This window comes from Aedes aegypti, chromosome 3 (genome assembly GCF_002204515.2).
Source record: "Aedes aegypti strain LVP_AGWG chromosome 3, AaegL5.0 Primary Assembly, whole genome shotgun sequence".
Lineage (NCBI taxonomy): Eukaryota > Metazoa > Arthropoda > Insecta > Diptera > Culicidae > Aedes > Aedes aegypti.
Window position 1 is genome coordinate 341,216,817 of NC_035109.1, and position 17,176 is coordinate 341,233,992.

Here is a 17,176-nt window from a genome sequence, read left to right on the forward strand (position 1 = left end):
TTGAATTGTTGAATTTGCGTAACACGGACACATTTTGGCGGCTTTGGTCGATTTTCTTCAGCCATCTCGAACAAATTAAAGAATATTACACAATCAACTCTTTAAAACACATTTGTTGGCTCTGAAAAGTGCCGATTGAATTGTTGAATTTGCGTAACACGGACACATTTTGACGGCGCACTGGTAGCAATCCTCCTCGCCCGGTGAGATTTTCGGTGCTGATGACGATGTGCGCTTCAACAAGCGGCTTTGGTCGATTTTCTTCAGCCATCTCGAACAAATTAAGGAATATTACACAATCAACTCTTTAAAACACATTTGTTGGCTCTGGAAAGGGCCGATTAAATGTTGAATTTGCGTAACACTGACACATTTTGACGCCGCACTGGTACAAATCCTCCTCGCCCGATGAGCTTTGCGGTGGCGATGACGATGTGCGCTTCAACAAGCGGCTTCAAGTCGTGGCGGCTTGTTGTTGTTCCATTCGCGTTCCATTGAAAACTGTGCTGAGAATGCGAAAGGCACTCGAGACTTGCTCGCCGACCATGTTCACAGTCTGACGGCAAAAAGAAGAATGAGCGAAGAAGCAGGAATCGGTCTGGTTTTATAGTGCGAAGCGGAACGCAAAAGAAGCGTGGAAAACTGCTTGCACGTGATTGGTTGCGTAAGAAAGGGGTCGACATTTTCCAAATTTTCAATAGTTTATTGTTGATATTCAATAGTTTTCTCCATTCGAGAAAATTGCTGTATACATTTCCGACCGATTGGTGGGAAAATTTTTAAAATCTATAGATAAATGACTGAGTTATTAACGTTCAAAATCTTTCAAATTTTCGTGACGGTCGCAAAATTTTAGATTTTCAATTGACACCCAGTATATTGCCGTAAGACGTAGTTAACGTCAAAAGGTGTTACCAAAAATATGTACAATATTTCGCGAACAGTCATCCAGTGGACGACCATGTCTGCATCCCTAACACAGACGACGAAATCGAACACCGCACTGTTGCCAGAATTTCCGTCATTCATTCGTTTACTATCGCCATCGTGTGAGTGTTACTCTAGCTACCTATCGAGATGTCTGAAGTTGCCACTGAAGCCGCTGCCGCAGCCCCGGCTGCCTCGCCAGCCAAGACCAAGAAGCCAAGGGCCCCCAAGGGACAGGGCAAGCCGAAGAAGCCGTCGACCCACCCCCCAGTCAACGACATGGTTGTTGCTGCCATCAAAACCTTGAAGGAACGCAACGGATCGTCCCTGCAGGCCATCAAGAAGTACATCGCCGCCAACTACAAATGCGATGTCGCCAAGCTTGCCCCATTCCTCAAGAAGGCCTTGAAGAATGGCGTCGAGAAGGGCAAGTTCGTCCAAACCAAGGGCACCGGCGCTTCCGGTTCGTTCAAGCTGAAGGCTGAAGCTAAGAAGGCCGCCAGTGAGAAGAAACCGAAGAAGGCCGGCGAGAAGAAGGCCAAGAAGGCTACCGGAGAGAAGAAGAAGGCCACCAAGAAACCAGCTGGGAGAAGAAGGCCAAGAAGCCAGCCGGCGAGAAGAAAGCCAAGAAGCCGGCTGCAGCCAAGAAAGCCAAAGCTGCTGGTGCCAAGGCTGCCAAAAAGGCCGGTGGTGTGAAGAAGGCTGCTGCTCCGAAGCAGAAGGCCACCAAACCTTCCAAGACCGCCGCCAAGAAGCCCAAGACCCCAAAACCGAAGAAGGCTGCCCCAGCCAAGAAAGCTGCCGCGAAGAAGACCGCTGCCAAGAAGTAAATTTGGGACAGCAACCGTACTGTTGTAAAACAGTATCTAACATCCAATCAGTCCTTTTCAGGACTACCATCCAAGTTTAGAACAAAGAGTTGCACAGTCAATGATATTCCATTCCTCTCACAGAGGGAAATAAATCCCCCCGAAAAGTTACGTGCACTTTGCCACTGAATGGCGAATTCTTCCCGAACCCTTTCGCAAATCAATAAAATTGGCCAATCATGCAGCACTGGCTGGCACTCACTGTAGCGGTGCATCCGTACCCAAAGCAAACCTCCACTAGAGGAACAGCTTTTGATACACTCGAATGATTCAAGGATTTGAAGACGTCTGTCGACTTAAAGGCTCCCCCAGATCTAAGCGACTTTTTACGGCGACAGCGACAAAAAAAAAAAAAAAAAAAAAAACGTCGCGATTTCGCTGATGCACTGTTTGATAAGCCACAGCGACGCGATTTCGCAGCGATTCGCGTCGTGTCAGTCAAGATGGTTCCATAGAAGAGTGCTTGCAGCGACACGACAACGAAATCGTGTCGCTGTCGCCGTAAAACGTCGCGTAGTTTTGGGGGAGCCTTATTTAAATCGGGTTGAGATTCGTAGCGTTGCCTTGTGAAACCAAAACATGTTTTCGCGGCAACCTGGAATCGAACCAAGGACCTTGCGATCGATAGGCCCGTGCGTTTTCAATACACTCAGGCAAATGGACTATCGAAATACATTGGATGCACTTATGAAAATTCGCCACAATAAATCGGGTTGAAATTCATAGCTTTGCCTTATGAAAGCCAAACATTGGCAACAAAAAATGTTTCTCGCAGCAACCTGGAATCGAACCAAGGACCTTGCGATCGTTAGGTCTGTGCGTACACCACGCGCCTACCGACGCCTGGATGTGAGTTGATGCTAAAACGAAACATAAAGCGTTCGTATGTCAAAATGCAAAATGTATGCATTTCGATAGTCTAGTTCACAGGTCCGTACGTACCGGACCTACTGGGCAGGCTGAGTATCGACATCCCAAGTAGAGCGGTCAAGTACAGTTTGCTGCTAATTACCAAAGTAATCTTGACAGCTGATCCAGTATGAGCGAACTGCCACTATTTTCCTTGCGGAATAATCAAATTACTCTTGTGGATGTTGCAAATTAAATTAATTGGCAGTAAAATATACTAAGCCCAGGGATTGGCTTCTGAAAATCTCAATCTTTCGGGGCCAATGGGTCGACCTTGCTCAGTATGTTTGATTTTCGTAATCCAATGCTGTTCCACTATTCCAAAGATGAGAGCAAATTAATACAGTTTGTGCTTGCCGCACAATTTCGTAGGTACCGAAGCAAGATTCAGAATCAGTCATCATCGTGCCTTTCGATTGATTCTGAACTGCACATAACGGGACTTCGGATCGCCAACTTCCAGAGAATAATTTCCCCACTGCGTGTAACTGATTTTAAGCGTGATTGGCGAATCGAACGCCTCACATCCCCATCGCAGTTTGGGTACGAGAGAAAGAGAGTTGAGCACCGCCGCCATTTGCTTGCGTGCACCGAGAAAAATTTGCGGCTCGAAAATTTGGCCCTGAGCTCCTGACACTCAAAATTGAAACCGGTAAATTACTTCCGCCGCTGTTACTACACGTGGAGCATTTCCGTTGGAGTGGAACGCGTCTTCATTATCAAAATTTTTTGTTGCTCATTCTTTTGATTTATTTCGCACATGGGGTTTTGCGAATGCCTCTTCTTCTTCTCATTTTTCTTGGCCGCTTCTCACTTTATTTTTTATGTGACCATTTTGCTCACATGGCTTGTTGGGACCGACTTTACCACTACACTAAGGAAGGCCTTAACTGCTAATTTATCAACATTATGCTCTTCAAGTGCGTCTTACTGCCGAGTTTCAGATAATTTGCCGACAAAAACTCCAGATGCCAAAATAAATCAGTGTTTCATTAAATTGATGTTTCTCTAAAGTAATTAAATCTAGGGTGAATTAAAAAACTATAAGGGTACATCCCTATGGGGTTGTACGAACTGGTGACGTAGGACCACGATGGTTAATGTAACTGAATTTGATGTCATTTTTGTTGCTCGTTTTGACTTCATACTGTTTTCAGTGCTCGAAACTTTCGTAAATATTAATGCATATAACGATTTGCAATTTGGTCAATCATTCGTCATGTTTATCTATGAAAATGTGAAATTTCACTTCAGGGTGTATGATCATTTTGAAATTATATTAATAACCTCCTCTGAAATATACAGTATCATTGGAAAGAACAGTAGTGATTCAGTAGTAGATCCAGTCATCGCTTTGTAGTTCTTATGGTTTGAGAGAAATATTATTCATTGCTTGGCAATGTAATAAATTCAGTCGGAAATATTACTCCGATAACTCTTTTACGCACATGTGGTGGCCCTAAAAAGAGCCAAAGGCTTTGTTAGTACGAATGCTGTCATAGATGAATCGCACTACAGGATGTTATCAGTTGATTGCCATGGTTAAACGATAAATCCTCAATACAATGCAATGAACAAGTTCTCTGCTTATATGACAAACCAGCTGAATGTTTCGTCGTGTGGATGGCACACATCAGCAACAGATATTGGACCACACGGCTGAAGTCGAAATCTTAAAATGTAGCTCAAGTTTGAAATCTTGAGCAATTTCACAAGCCGGACGCTTGATTTGCCTAATAATAGTGGTAATGGTGCCTAACAGGCTTGATTCTTGACTGCACCACAGATGATGAGTTTATCATGAGCCGAAATCTGGAAGCGCAGGTCAATTTTTAGCGATTTCACAAACCAAACACTGATCACAGCTCAGCAGGCTTGTGGCTGCGAGGTGCTCCTCGCTGAGCAGGTTCGAATGAGCTCAAAAGCGAAACTGGAATGGAACCGAATCCAGCGAAGAAAGCATCTTTTAAACCCTTAGATTAGCAGATGATGCTCCTCCCTTTCGTGCTCTTCTCTTTCTGTTCTGGAAATGGGTATGTGTCAATAATGTGTTGGGCTTAGAATCGCTAGAAAATCGAGGAAAATGCAAATGCGTGAGAAAATGGTTGAACATGAATTGTTGGAAGGTTTAACATTTACTCAATATTCACTACTTAACTATTGATAATCATTAGTTTTCTTCATCATGAAGGTAAATATCTGATCCATGGGTGACAAAATGATGAAAATTTTTCAATGAGAATTTCTTTTCAAAAGCATTCGAAATATGTCGCAATTTTGTAACATGTGATAATTTTCGTAATTGGAGCGTTTCCATAAAATATGGCAAATCAAAGTCACTGTTGGAAATACCACTCTATTTTACAATCATTGTGAAATGTTGAGCTCTCACCTCGACGGCACTGCAGCAGCGTCCGCGAATTCAATCTCAAATTGTTGTGTCATCAATTATTCATGACAAATTAAGTTTTGTACAAAGCTGTGAGATTGATTGAAGAATATAAGATGTATTAAGGTCGGAAACATTATTCTTTCAACTCTTTTCCACAAATTGGATGGCCCTGACAAGGGCCGATGGCTTTCTTAGCCTCGATGCGGTCACAGATAAATAGCACTGCGGGATGTTATCAGTTGATTGCCATGATCAAACGGTGTTGATGGCGCACAACAGCAACGGGTAGTGGATCACCGGGCGTAAGTCGAAATCTGGAAACGTTGCTCATTCTTGAAATCTTGAGCGATTTCAAAAGTCCGACGCTCGATATGCAGCTCCTCGGATCAGCAACTCAGGCGGCTTCTGGTATTTTGTTCCTCACGGGCTTGCTTCTTTACTGCACTACCGACGCACGATCACGAGTCGAAATCTGGAAGCGCGGACCAAAAGCTCCGCCAGCGTTGAAAATTGCGGCGGTGATGACGATGGCTGGGGTGCTTCACTGAGCGGCGAACTGCTCCGCTCAAAAGCGAAAATGGAATAAAACCGAATCCGGCGAAGCAAGCATGTTTTAAACCCTTAGATTAGCAGATGACGCTCCTCCCTTTCGTGCTCTTCTCTTTCTAGTCGACCAATCTGGGAAATGGGTATGTGCCATTAATGAGTTGGGCTTAGAATTGCTTGAAAATTGCGGAAAATGATAATGCGTGAGAAATGGATCGAACATGAATAGTTGGAAAGGTTGACAATAACTGAATATTCTAGAGTTAGCTATTAATAATCAATAGTTTTCTGGTTGCAATCCTCCTCGCCCGATGAGATTTGCGGTGCGGATGACGATGTGCGCTTCAACAAGCGGCTTTGGTCGATTTTCTTCAGCCATCTCGAAACAATTTGGATATATTACACAATCAACTCTTTAAAACACATTTGTTGGCTCTGGAAAGGGCCGATTGAATTGTTGAATTTGCGTAACATGGACCCATTTTGGCGGCGCACTGGTTGCAATCCTCCTCGCCCGATGAGATTTGCGGTGCGGATGACGATGTGCGCTTCAACAAGCGGCTTTGGTCGATTTTCTTCAGCCATCTCGTACAAACAGCTTGCCTCTGGTAGCGAGGAGCTGAGCAGGTTTGCAGGAGCTCTTACCAGCTCGAAAGCGAAAACAGAATGAAACCGAATTCAACGAAGAAGGGATGCTTTATACCCTTAGAATAGCAGGTGATGCTCCTCCTTTCAAATTCTTCGTTTTCTTATCTGGGAAATAGGCTATATGAAACTGATGTCTGGGTAAGGGATGTACAAGATGAACATTGTGCTGTTATTGCATCCCGACGGCACTGCAGCAGCGTCCTCGGAAATATCCTCAAATTGCCGTATTGTCAATTATTCGTAATAAATCAATTATTGTATGATGCTATGAGATGAATTAAGAGATTATAGCAAGTATGTGGTAAACACATTAGGGAATATTACACAAACAAATCTTTAATTCCTTTTCAAAAGCATTCTAAACATGTCGCAATTTTGTTACATGTGATCATTTTCATAATCGAAGTGTTCTCATAAAATATTGCAAATCAAAGACACTGTCGGAAATTCCACTCCAGTTTACAATCGTTGTGATATGTTGAGCACTCACCTCGACGGCACTGCAGCAGCGTCCACGAATAGTCAATTATTCATAACAAATTAAATTTTGTATGAAGCTGCGAGATTGATTGAGAAATATAAGATGTAATAAGGTCGGAAATATTATTCCTTCAACTCTTTACCACAAATTTGATGGTCCTGACAAGGTCCGATGGCAGATAAATAGCACTGCGGGAAGTTATCACTTGATTGCCATGATCAAACGGGAAATCCTCACCGCAAACAGCAACAGCAACGGGTATTGAAGCCTCGGGCACAAGTTGAAATCTGGAAACGATGCTCACTCTTGGAATCTCGAGCGATTCCGACGCTCGATTAGCAGCAACTCCTTGGACCAGCAACTCTGGGGGCTTCTGGTAATTGGCTCCTAACGGGCTTGCTTCTTGACCGCCGATGCTGAATTTATCACGGGTCGAAATCTGGGAGCGCGAATAAATTTGCGGCGGTGACGACGATGGCTTGGACGCTTCTCCGAGCAGCAGTAGTTTGCCGCTCGGAGAAGCGCCCAAGCCATCGTCATCGCCGCCGCAAATCAATCTTGCGTCTTCCTCTTCCGACGACACAAATTGGACTGTGACGCAATTGCAAAAGCAAAGCGAGAATGACTCGCCCGACCGTGTTCACAGTCCGACCGCAAAAAGAAGACTGAGGGAAGAAGCAGGGACCCGTTTGCTTTTATAGTGGGAAGCGACACCGTCGAAAAGTGCTCGAACGTGATTGGTTGGATAAGAAAGGGGTCAACATTTATCAAATTTTCAATAGTTAAACAACAAAATTCACATATCGGATATATTACTAACGATGCGTAAATACATTTCTGATCGAATGATACTAAAATCGTAATAATTGGTTCATAAACAACTGAGTTATTAACGTTCAAAATCTCCCCTAATTTCGTTACATGTCTCATTTTCCGTACTTTTAAAGTGCACCCCAATATAGAAAACAAAGACGTAGTCCTACGTCAAAAATAAAACAAACCCACACATGTAGCAGCATCTACCTTACCTATTCAATTTGTAATCGATTAGTTAACTAATGAGAGATTAGAAACTCTTAAAATGCTGTTCCCAAGGAAATCTGGATTTATTGTGGTATGGATATTCAACAACTTAGGATTTTTTTTTTTTGACGTTGGATAACGTCCTTCGGCAACATATTATGGGGGTACAATTTCAAAAAACGAAAAATTGAGCATGTAACGAAAAATGGTCAGGTTTTGACCGCTAATAACTCAGCCATTTGTCGATCGATTTTCAATATTTATTCATCAATCGATCGGAAATTTATCTACGCGTCGATTCAAATGGAGGACACTATTGATTATTGGCAACAAAATATTGAAAAATCGTAAAATGTTGACCCCTTTCTTATCTAACCAATCACGTTCAAGCACATTTTTGGGTTACGCTTCCCACTATAAAAGCGCACCGGTCCTGCTTCTTCCCTCAGTCTTCTTTTTGCGGTCGGACTGTGCACACGGTCGGGCGAGTCATTTTCGCTTTGCCTTTGCACCCGCCGTCACAGTTCAATTTGTGTCGTCGGAAGAGGAAGACGCAAGGTTGATTTGCGGCGGCGATGACGATGGCTTGGGCGCTTCTCCGAGCAGTGAACTACTGCCGCTCGGAAAAACGTCCAAGCCGTCGTCATCACCGCCGCAAATTTATCCGCGCTTGCAGATTTCGACTTTGAATTCAGCATCGGTGGTCAAGAAGCAAGCCCGCTAGGAACGAAATACCACAGGCCCTCTGAGTTGCTGATCCGAGGAGCTGCTTCTAACCGAGCGTCGGACTTGTGAAATCGCTCAAGATTTTAAATGTGAGCATCGTTTGCAGATTTCGACTTATGCCCGGTAATCAACAATCCGTTGCTCTTGTGCGCCATCCACGTCACGTCATTTAGCTGGTTCGTCGTATAAGCAAATCGGCGCTTTTCAGGGCCATCAAATGTGTTGAAAAGAGTTGAAAGAATAATATTTTCGACCTTATTACATCTTATATTTCTCAATCAATCTCACAGCTTCATACAAAATTTAATTTGTCAGGAATAATTGAAGGCACGACAATTTGATACTGTATTCGTGGACGCTGCTGCAGTGCCGTCACAACATTTCACAACGATTGTAAAATAGAGTGGCATTTCCAACAGCTTCTTAGACTTGCCATATTTTATGAGAACATATGTAACAAAATTGCGACATATTTAGAATGCTTCTGAAAAGAAATTCTCATTGAACAATTTTCATCATTTTGGCACCCATGGATCAGAAATTTTCCTTCATACAAAAGAAAACTATTGTTTATCAATAGCTAACCATTGAATATTAGGAATTTTTCTACGAATCGACTCCATTAATTCGTCCCCTTAATGCTACAACTAGATAACTCGAAAATTAAAATTTTGAGATGTGCAACTTTGAAAGTATGACCGTTTAACAAGGTGATGGTTAATCGCAGAGATTATGATTGAAAAATAATCTTTAACTTGTGTATTTTGAATCACACGCTTAAGACCTGTGGATATTTTGCAGATCTAATTAAGAAAAATGTTTTGACATATTGAAGTCAAAAATTTCAAATTTCGAGTTATCTAGTTGTAGCATCAAGGGGACGAATTAAAACTATTGATTTTCATGAATAAACTATTGAAAAATCGATAAATATCATGTCTTATAAAAGCATATTTTTCTTGTGTATTCCTAGCACAGACATCATTGCTCGATATCTTAGCCACTTTCGTCATGCAAAGGGAAACGCCCCTTTCGGCCTTCTTCTTACTCCTCTTTATTCTATCGTGTTCAGTCGAAGCCAACCCGCGACATCAGTCAATCGTCGACCAGCAACCGGAGAAGGACTCCTATCGGAATAAATTTTACACATTCGTCGCTGCCGCTGCTTCTGCTCTTGTTTATTCTCAACCCAAGCTAAATGCTGCGGGTGAAGTCGCTCATCATGGCCATGGGCATCCAGCTACACATCAAATTCGTGGAGAACTCGTCTAGAAACCTTGAAAATTGCCATCGGAGGAGTGAGCAAACCAACGAAAACAACGAAGCACAAAATTACCGACTGCATTTCGATTTAATCGTCTTCGGTAATCTTTTGCTGTGTTTCTGTCTAACAATGGATTGATAACCCAGTTCGATCGACGGTGACTAGCCCCAACCGTCCTTTTCAGGACGACCATTTCATTTTGAAAGAGTTGTGAGAATTTTCTACCGTGAAGAGTGACATTACTGGTGATTGGATGTGATTGATTCAGATTTTGGTCAGTAATTTGCATGCAATCATTCATCACGGCTAAATAATGCTTCTGGAGAATCACAGTGTCAAGAAATAAAATTCCCATTGTGTGCGCGGTCAAGTAAATCGCGAACGGCACTTGAATTAAGAATCTATCACGGTTTGCCTCGCAATTAGTGATGATTGAATGATGCCGTTGTCGTCTTCGCATGCTAGAGCGATCAGTATCAACTTGGCGAACAAAGAGCTAAAACTTATCAGCAACAGCTTTGTTGACGTTTTGATTTGGTAAGAAATTGTCGATCGAACCGAAATACACACACAGAGAAGACTGCAAAAATGCTAACGCCGCCCGACCCGAGCGACGGGAACCTAGATAAACTTTGTTTGCCATTTATCTCCGTTGAAAACTTATCATTCGAAATTACAATTGATAACTAAATATTAATTATTCAATAGTGGCCCTGTAAAGGGTTGTTGTTTGAAATTGTGCTTCAATGCAATTTAAGCGCCTTCGCCACGGATACGACGAGCCAGCTGGATGTACTTCGGCATAATGGTGACACGCTTGGCTTGGATCGCGTACAGGTTGGTATCCTCAAACAAACCTCTGGAATCGCAGAACTGAAAATTTAATGGGTTGTGCACTACATATATATAATGCTAGTGATACATTTTTCGCATCGATATATTGAGTGGTACTTGAGATTAACTTTTCATATGGAGAGGGTGATTAAAACACCGTCCCGTGGCCTTAATCAAGAAGTCCTGATCTATTTCACCGCCAGCAACAACGATTGCTGTGGCGCACAAGATTCGCAAACTCTGCACCTGTTATGATGTGGAGCTGGGCTTGTCAGATGATTATGGTGATCAGCGCAAAGCCGAGATCACTATAATGAATTGTCGGGCTCTACTGGTTTGCTTCTCCATTTCTCCGGATACCACAATGAAGCAGAAGAAGTTCTTTATGGTGCGAAACTTCTCCGAGTATCAAAAGGAGACCATGCCAATCATCGTGACAGGTAATTTCAACATCGATTTGAGCAAAGAGGAGAACACAGAGTTAGCGGACTTCATGGACAAGAGCCTCAACCTCACTATTCGGAATCCACTAAAGCAACCAATCTTAGTGGATCATGAATGGACCTAACGTTCAACCGGTATATTTGGAGAGCAAAAGATACCGCTCATGCTTCATCTTCCATCGACCGGTTCTATCGGTGTTGAAGTGTTAACCGGACCAACCAAATAATAACACTCAATGTCCATAATAGATCAGAATTAACATGCAACAAATAGTTTGAAAATTGATCAGATTTTTTGTCAGTACCTAGAAATCTTTCATAAGTTCGTGACGGTCCTAAATCAGGAAATAGAAGAAGCTAACGTTATCCAACGTCAACTTGGCGGTCGTATCTCGGAAACAACCTCTTACTTTTTTTTTGTATCCAATATGTTTGAGTGCAAAAACTTTCGGCAAGATTATTTTAGGCTAGTAAACTTTTCTTTCAAACTCTTGAGTCGAAAAGTTAGAGCCAAGCTCAAAAAATCAAACAAACATTGTACTACATTGCTAATTATTGAGAAAAGTGAAACCTTTTTAAGAAGTTAGTACCGTGTAAAATGGGGTGTTAAGGACTCGTGGGGTTTTAAGGGGATTGAACTTCTCCATCAAGTTTGAAAAGTCACAAAAACGTCGGAAGTCGATATATCAGTCATCTGAAATGCTTGCTTTGTTCGGAGGATTGTGAGCTGCATTATGTGATCGGGGATATCTATTAATATTAGGTATTGTGGAGTCTAGATATTGAAAACGATTCAAACCATTTTTGAAAGAATTTTATTGGCAAAAAAGATTCAACTACAAAACAATGAAACAATATTAACAAAAATATGTGGGTAACCCAGAACATAAGTATATTTAATTGAGATCACAACGCAGACAAAAGCTTTTGAAAATGTTATCTAGATTTCGCCTTTTAATATTTCTTATGGAAAAAGTCTCTTTTTGAAAGTTAGCGGGGTGTTAGGGGATTATCTTTTCTACTTTTTCCAAGTTACAAAACTCGTTCGATTTATGCCGATATATATTCCATTATACTTTAGGCTTGTTCCGTGAAGTAAAACTGCATTGTAAAGGTTAAGGGGACTATTTTGTTTGTTACTGAATATTACTAAAATGTCTAGCCCTGAAAAAATGGGGAATTTTTTTTTTTATTTCTCAGAGGCACCCGAGTTGCGCGAAGAGTGAAACCAAATCTACCTATCGAACTGTCAAACTGTCTACCTATCGAGCAGACAGCAAAACAAATAGGGCTATTTTCGAAGACGAAGAAGAACAATCATTCCAAAGAAGCAAATGCAAATATATAGGTTTATGATCCTGTTGCATTTAAGTATCAAAACCAATTCAAGCCAATTTCAATATCGAGTTAGGGAGAGTTAACTGTATATAGGTTATGATCCTGTTGCATTCAAGTATCAAAAACAATTCAAGACAATTTTACGAAAGTATTGACAGTTTCCAGATTAATAACTATGAAAGATCTAGCAGTTAAAAGAAAACGGTTTTGCGTTTGCAGGAGTTCCAAGTTCGATAATATTGATGTATTATCTGATTAAGGTTGAGCATAACTTATGAAAATGAATGAAAGCATCAAAGTTATTGATCAAAAAGATTATGTTTTTGTTGTTGGCATAATATGGTTTCATTTGCGAAAGTCAAATTCCTTTACAACCCTGTTTTGCAGTTACGTCAAAAATCACACATTTTCATGATTATCTCAGAAATCTGTCATAGGATCCTCAGCATTGTGTTTGGCACGCGACGAGAGAATACAGTACTGACCCGATTTTGTCAGCCAATTTTAGATTTGTCAAAAAATTGGTATCGTCATGCTTTACCACGTACCCTCTTTAAAAGTCCATGTAACCATGTCGAAATTTGAAATTCATCGAGGGGCTGACAAAATCGGGTCCTTACTGTAGTAGGGCTGTCCTTTGTTTAATTATTGACATACTAGAAGTTGCTTGAAAACACCCCATTTTACGGTAGACATTTCATCATCCACTTTCAATGCATTTCAATGAAAGCTTCGAAGCTTGAAAATGTTCGTTCAAAACGATTTTCCCGGTGACCTTCTCAAATTCCCGTCTTTCTCCCGGTTTCGGTGATTCGTTTCGTTTCGGGTGCGCGAACACAATTCCAGTGCTTGTAAATATTGATTGCAACCGCATCCAGTGAGCGGGACATTATGGGACATTTCTCATAAGGCACAGTGTGGAACATGATGAAATATTTGTTCGTCCATCGCATTGTGGAACCGAGCGAGGCAAACTAAGAAGTTCCTAACGCAATCCTAATGGAATTTGATGAGGGTGAAATAGGGAGTGGTACGACGAGCGTTCCCGTACCTTACACTGAAGTCCGGAGTTGAGATGCATGCACGTGAGATTGGTATGGAAAGATGCACGCACTGGATTTCACCGGCGTGGCATCATAGCGGTTGTTGTTTTCGAACCGAAACCGAAGCACAACAAGTAAGTAACAACAGTAGTGTGCCACCCCGGGAAATGACAGTGCTGACTAGACTAGACTATGTATGTATATATATCGTCCCCTTGATGCTACAACTAGATAACTCGAAATTCGAAATTTTTGACTTCAATATGTCAAAACATTTTTCTTAATTAGATCTGCAAAATATCCACAGGTCTTAAGCGTGTGATTCAAAATACACAAGTTAAAGATTATTTTTCAATCATAATCTCTGCGATTAACCATCACCTTGTTAAACGGTCATACTTTCAAAGTTGCACATCTCAAAATTTTGATTTTCGAGTTATCTAGTTGTAGCATTAAGGGGACGATATATATATTGGCATTTTATGGTGTCTTCCAATCGGAGACGAGAATTTTCTCCCCAAGCCACGCCACCGCCGGACTGCAAAAGCGTGTAGTGCTTGTCCCATTAGATTACCCTTGCTTTTAGTGTGTGTGAACATTTGTCATATCAACTCTTTGATGAGTGTGTTTGGTGGCCCTGAAAAGGGCCGTTTGAAGAGCGAAACTTTGGAATGCGATTTAACCTCCGAAACCGTACAGGGTGCGTCCCTGACGCTTCAGAGCGTAGACAACATCCATAGCGGTAACGGTTTTACGCTTGGCGTGTTCAGTGTAGGTAACGGCATCACGGATGACGTTTTCCAGGAACACCTTCAACACACCACGAGTTTCCTCGTAGATAAGTCCGGAGATACGCTTGACTCCTCCACGACGAGCCAGACGACGGATTGCGGGCTTGGTGATACCCTGGATGTTATCACGCAAAACCTTGCGATGACGCTTGGCGCCTCCTTTTCCGAGTCCTTTGCCTCCCTTGCCACGGCCGGTCATTTGGATGAATTTGGTTCTGTGTTCGACGACGGTAGTACTGGAACTGATGGCTGCGCCAAACACTAGCGGCCACTTTTATACCCACTCGAGGGTTGAGTTCTTCTTTCCTCTCTTTGCTTGTTCTATTCTTCCGTGGCTTCCGATTGGTTGCCTGCATCGATATGAGCATATAAAAGAGGACTGCCTGGTTTTTTGACCCTCATTCTGTCGCTGCGTTTCAACTGATCCGTTTGGATTGAAAGCAAATTAATCATCATCTAACACAATGGCCCGTACCAAGCAGACTGCTCGTAAGTCTACTGGAGGAAAAGCTCCTCGCAAGCAGCTGGCTACCAAAGCCGCTCGCAAGAGCGCCCCAGCCACCGGAGGTGTCAAGAAGCCTCACCGTTATCGGCCAGGAACCGTTGCTCTGCGTGAAATCCGTCGCTACCAAAAGTCGACTGAGCTGCTGATCCGCAAGCTGCCATTCCAGCGTCTGGTTCGTGAGATCGCCCAGGACTTCAAGACCGATCTGCGCTTCCAGAGCTCGGCTGTCATGGCCCTGCAGGAAGCGAGCGAGGCCTATCTGGTCGGTCTTTTCGAAGATACCAACCTTTGCGCCATCCACGCCAAGCGTGTCACCATTATGCCCAAGGACATCCAGCTGGCTCGCCGTATCCGTGGAGAACGCGCTTAAATTCGGTCTGCATTATAGTTGCCATTCTCAACAAAACGGCCCTTTTCAGGGCCACTAGAGCATTCCCTAAAAGAGTTGTGTGAGCAATTTTCCCTTCAGTGTACCTAAAACTGTTTGTTCCCCTGGGGGAACTACTTCCTAAAGCCCCTTGACCACCGAACGATCATACTCTCAACACTGATGAGGGGAGGTACGTCAACCAACCGACAACTCGAGTTGTCCCTTCATGCTTCGCTTTGCACACACTTTTGAATGTGCATCTCCAGCGCGGACTTCATTCTCTGGTACCGGCCGTATGTTTCCCCCTTCTTCTTATGCTCTTTTCCGGATTCAGAAGCTTTCCCAGCTCGCCTCCCCTTGTTGCTACAAACTAGACAACTCGAACATCCAACATTGAAAGTTTGACCGTATGATTGAAACGTAATCTTTGGCTTGTTTACTTTGAATCACACCCCTATGATAGTTATAATTGTGGGGTTTGGAAATTGATTGATTCCCTCAATATTAGGAGCTCCTGATATAGCCTTTCCTCGAATAAATAATATAAGTTTTTAAATACTACCTGCTTCATCAACTCTTCTACTGTCAAGCAGTAGATAGTAGAAAATGGGGCAGGAACTGGATGAACAGTTTACCCTCCTCTCTCTTCAGGAACAGCTCACGCAGGGCTGGCTGTTTCAATGTTTTATGTTTCTGTTTCGGCAAATTGAACTCCAAAAATCGAAAGTTCGAGGTATCCCGAACAGAACATTTAAGAAGCCCAAACGTTTCCCCCCGCGGAATCTAGGAATTGATTCAGAAATGGTCATAATATGGCCGATATCTCTTCATCGATCCTCTCTGTGGCTAAATTAGATAAATCTGCAATATTTCAACAACAACTCTCTAGCGGTGGACTGGATATTGTCGTCCTGAAAAGGACGGTTTTTGGTTTGATGCACGCAGTGTAGTAACTTATGCCTTCTTCTCGGTTTTCTTCGGCAGCAAGACAGCCTGAATGTTGGGCAGAACACCACCTTGGGCGATGGTAACACCGGACAGCAGCTTGTTCAATTCTTCGTCGTTGCGGATGGCCAACTGCAGATGACGGGGAATGATTCTGGTCTTCTTGTTGTCACGGGCAGCGTTTCCTGCCAATTCGAGCACTTCAGCGGCCAGATATTCCATAACGGCAGCCAAGTAGACTGGAGCGCCGGCACCGACACGCTCGGCATAGTTGCCCTTCCGGAGCAGACGGTGAATACGACCGACTGGGAACTGCAATCCAGCGCGGTTGGAACGGGACTTTGCCTTTCCCTTAACTTTGCCTCCTTTGCCGCGGCCAGACATTTTGTGGTTGAGTTTGAGTGGACTTGAGAAACAAACGTTCACGAAGCGTACGTAAGCGGTACTGATGGTGATTTCACCGGATGAGGGTATCTTTATACATGCGTAGCCCTGCGCTGCACTCATACTAGGATGGTACGAACGAAATGGATGAAGTAGCAAACGAAGCGAAGGGGCGGAACAGCGCTCACCATTCTACGGGTATAAAAGAGAACCGACTGGTTCGGTCGGGCATCAGTTTCAGTTTTCGTTTGGAATCTAAAACAACGTTAGCAGCACGATGGCACCGAAAACCAGCGGAAAGGCCGCGAAGAAATCCGGCAAGGCCCAGAAGAACATTGTCAAGGGCGATAAGAAGAAGAAGAAGCAGCGCAGGAAGGAAAGCTACGCCATCTACATCTACAAGGTGTTGAAGCAAGTTCACCCCGACACTGGCGTTTCGTCGAAAGCCATGAGCATCATGAACAGCTTCGTCAACGACATCTTTGAGCGTATTGCCGCCGAAGCCTCCCGCCTGGCCCACTACAACAAGCGTTCGACGATCACATCCCGCGAAATCCAAACCGCCGTCCGGCTTCTGCTCCCGGGAGAGTTGGCCAAGCACGCCGTTTCGGAAGGCACCAAGGCCGTCACCAAATACACCAGCTCCAAGTAAATGACGACCGACACTGCGTTCAATCACACCAAACCAAAAGGCCCTTTTCAGGGCCACTATTTCAATCCCGAAAAAGAGTTGATTTT

General features: G+C 43.2%; 5 protein-coding genes across 5 annotated transcripts; 3 read left to right on the forward strand and 2 right to left on the reverse strand.

The window, feature by feature from the left end:
* The first annotated feature begins 911 nt into the window (after positions 1-911).
* LOC110678204 (histone H1B-like) lies at positions 912-1,757 on the forward strand. The gene is made up of 2 exons (XM_021850830.1): positions 912-1,531; positions 1,585-1,757. The coding sequence occupies exons 1-2, from the start codon at positions 1,078-1,080 to the stop codon at positions 1,755-1,757; spliced, it is 627 nt and encodes a 208-aa protein (XP_021706522.1). The 5' UTR covers positions 912-1,077.
* Positions 1,758-14,074: 12,317 nt separating this feature from the next.
* On the reverse strand, positions 14,075-14,636 carry LOC110678205 (histone H4-like). The gene is made up of 2 exons (XM_021850831.1): positions 14,631-14,636; positions 14,075-14,505 (listed from the first exon to the last, which is right to left on the reverse strand). The coding sequence occupies exons 1-2, from the start codon at positions 14,634-14,636 to the stop codon at positions 14,122-14,124; spliced, it is 390 nt and encodes a 129-aa protein (XP_021706523.1). The 3' UTR covers positions 14,075-14,121.
* On the forward strand, positions 14,560-15,164 carry LOC110679747 (histone H3). Its single transcript, XM_021855477.1, has one exon. It carries the CDS (start codon positions 14,699-14,701, stop codon positions 15,107-15,109), a length of 411 nt encoding a protein of 136 aa, XP_021711169.1. The 5' UTR covers positions 14,560-14,698; the 3' UTR covers positions 15,110-15,164.
* Positions 15,165-16,012: 848 nt separating this feature from the next.
* LOC110679785 (histone H2A) lies at positions 16,013-16,518 on the reverse strand. The gene has a single exon (XM_021855517.1). The coding sequence runs from the start codon at positions 16,436-16,438 to the stop codon at positions 16,064-16,066; it is 375 nt and encodes a 124-aa protein (XP_021711209.1). The 5' UTR covers positions 16,439-16,518; the 3' UTR covers positions 16,013-16,063.
* A 62-nt stretch (positions 16,519-16,580) lies between these two features.
* LOC110679763 (histone H2B) lies at positions 16,581-17,147 on the forward strand. The gene has a single exon (XM_021855493.1). The coding sequence runs from the start codon at positions 16,716-16,718 to the stop codon at positions 17,088-17,090; it is 375 nt and encodes a 124-aa protein (XP_021711185.1). The 5' UTR covers positions 16,581-16,715; the 3' UTR covers positions 17,091-17,147.
* Positions 17,148-17,176: the final 29 nt, after the last annotated feature.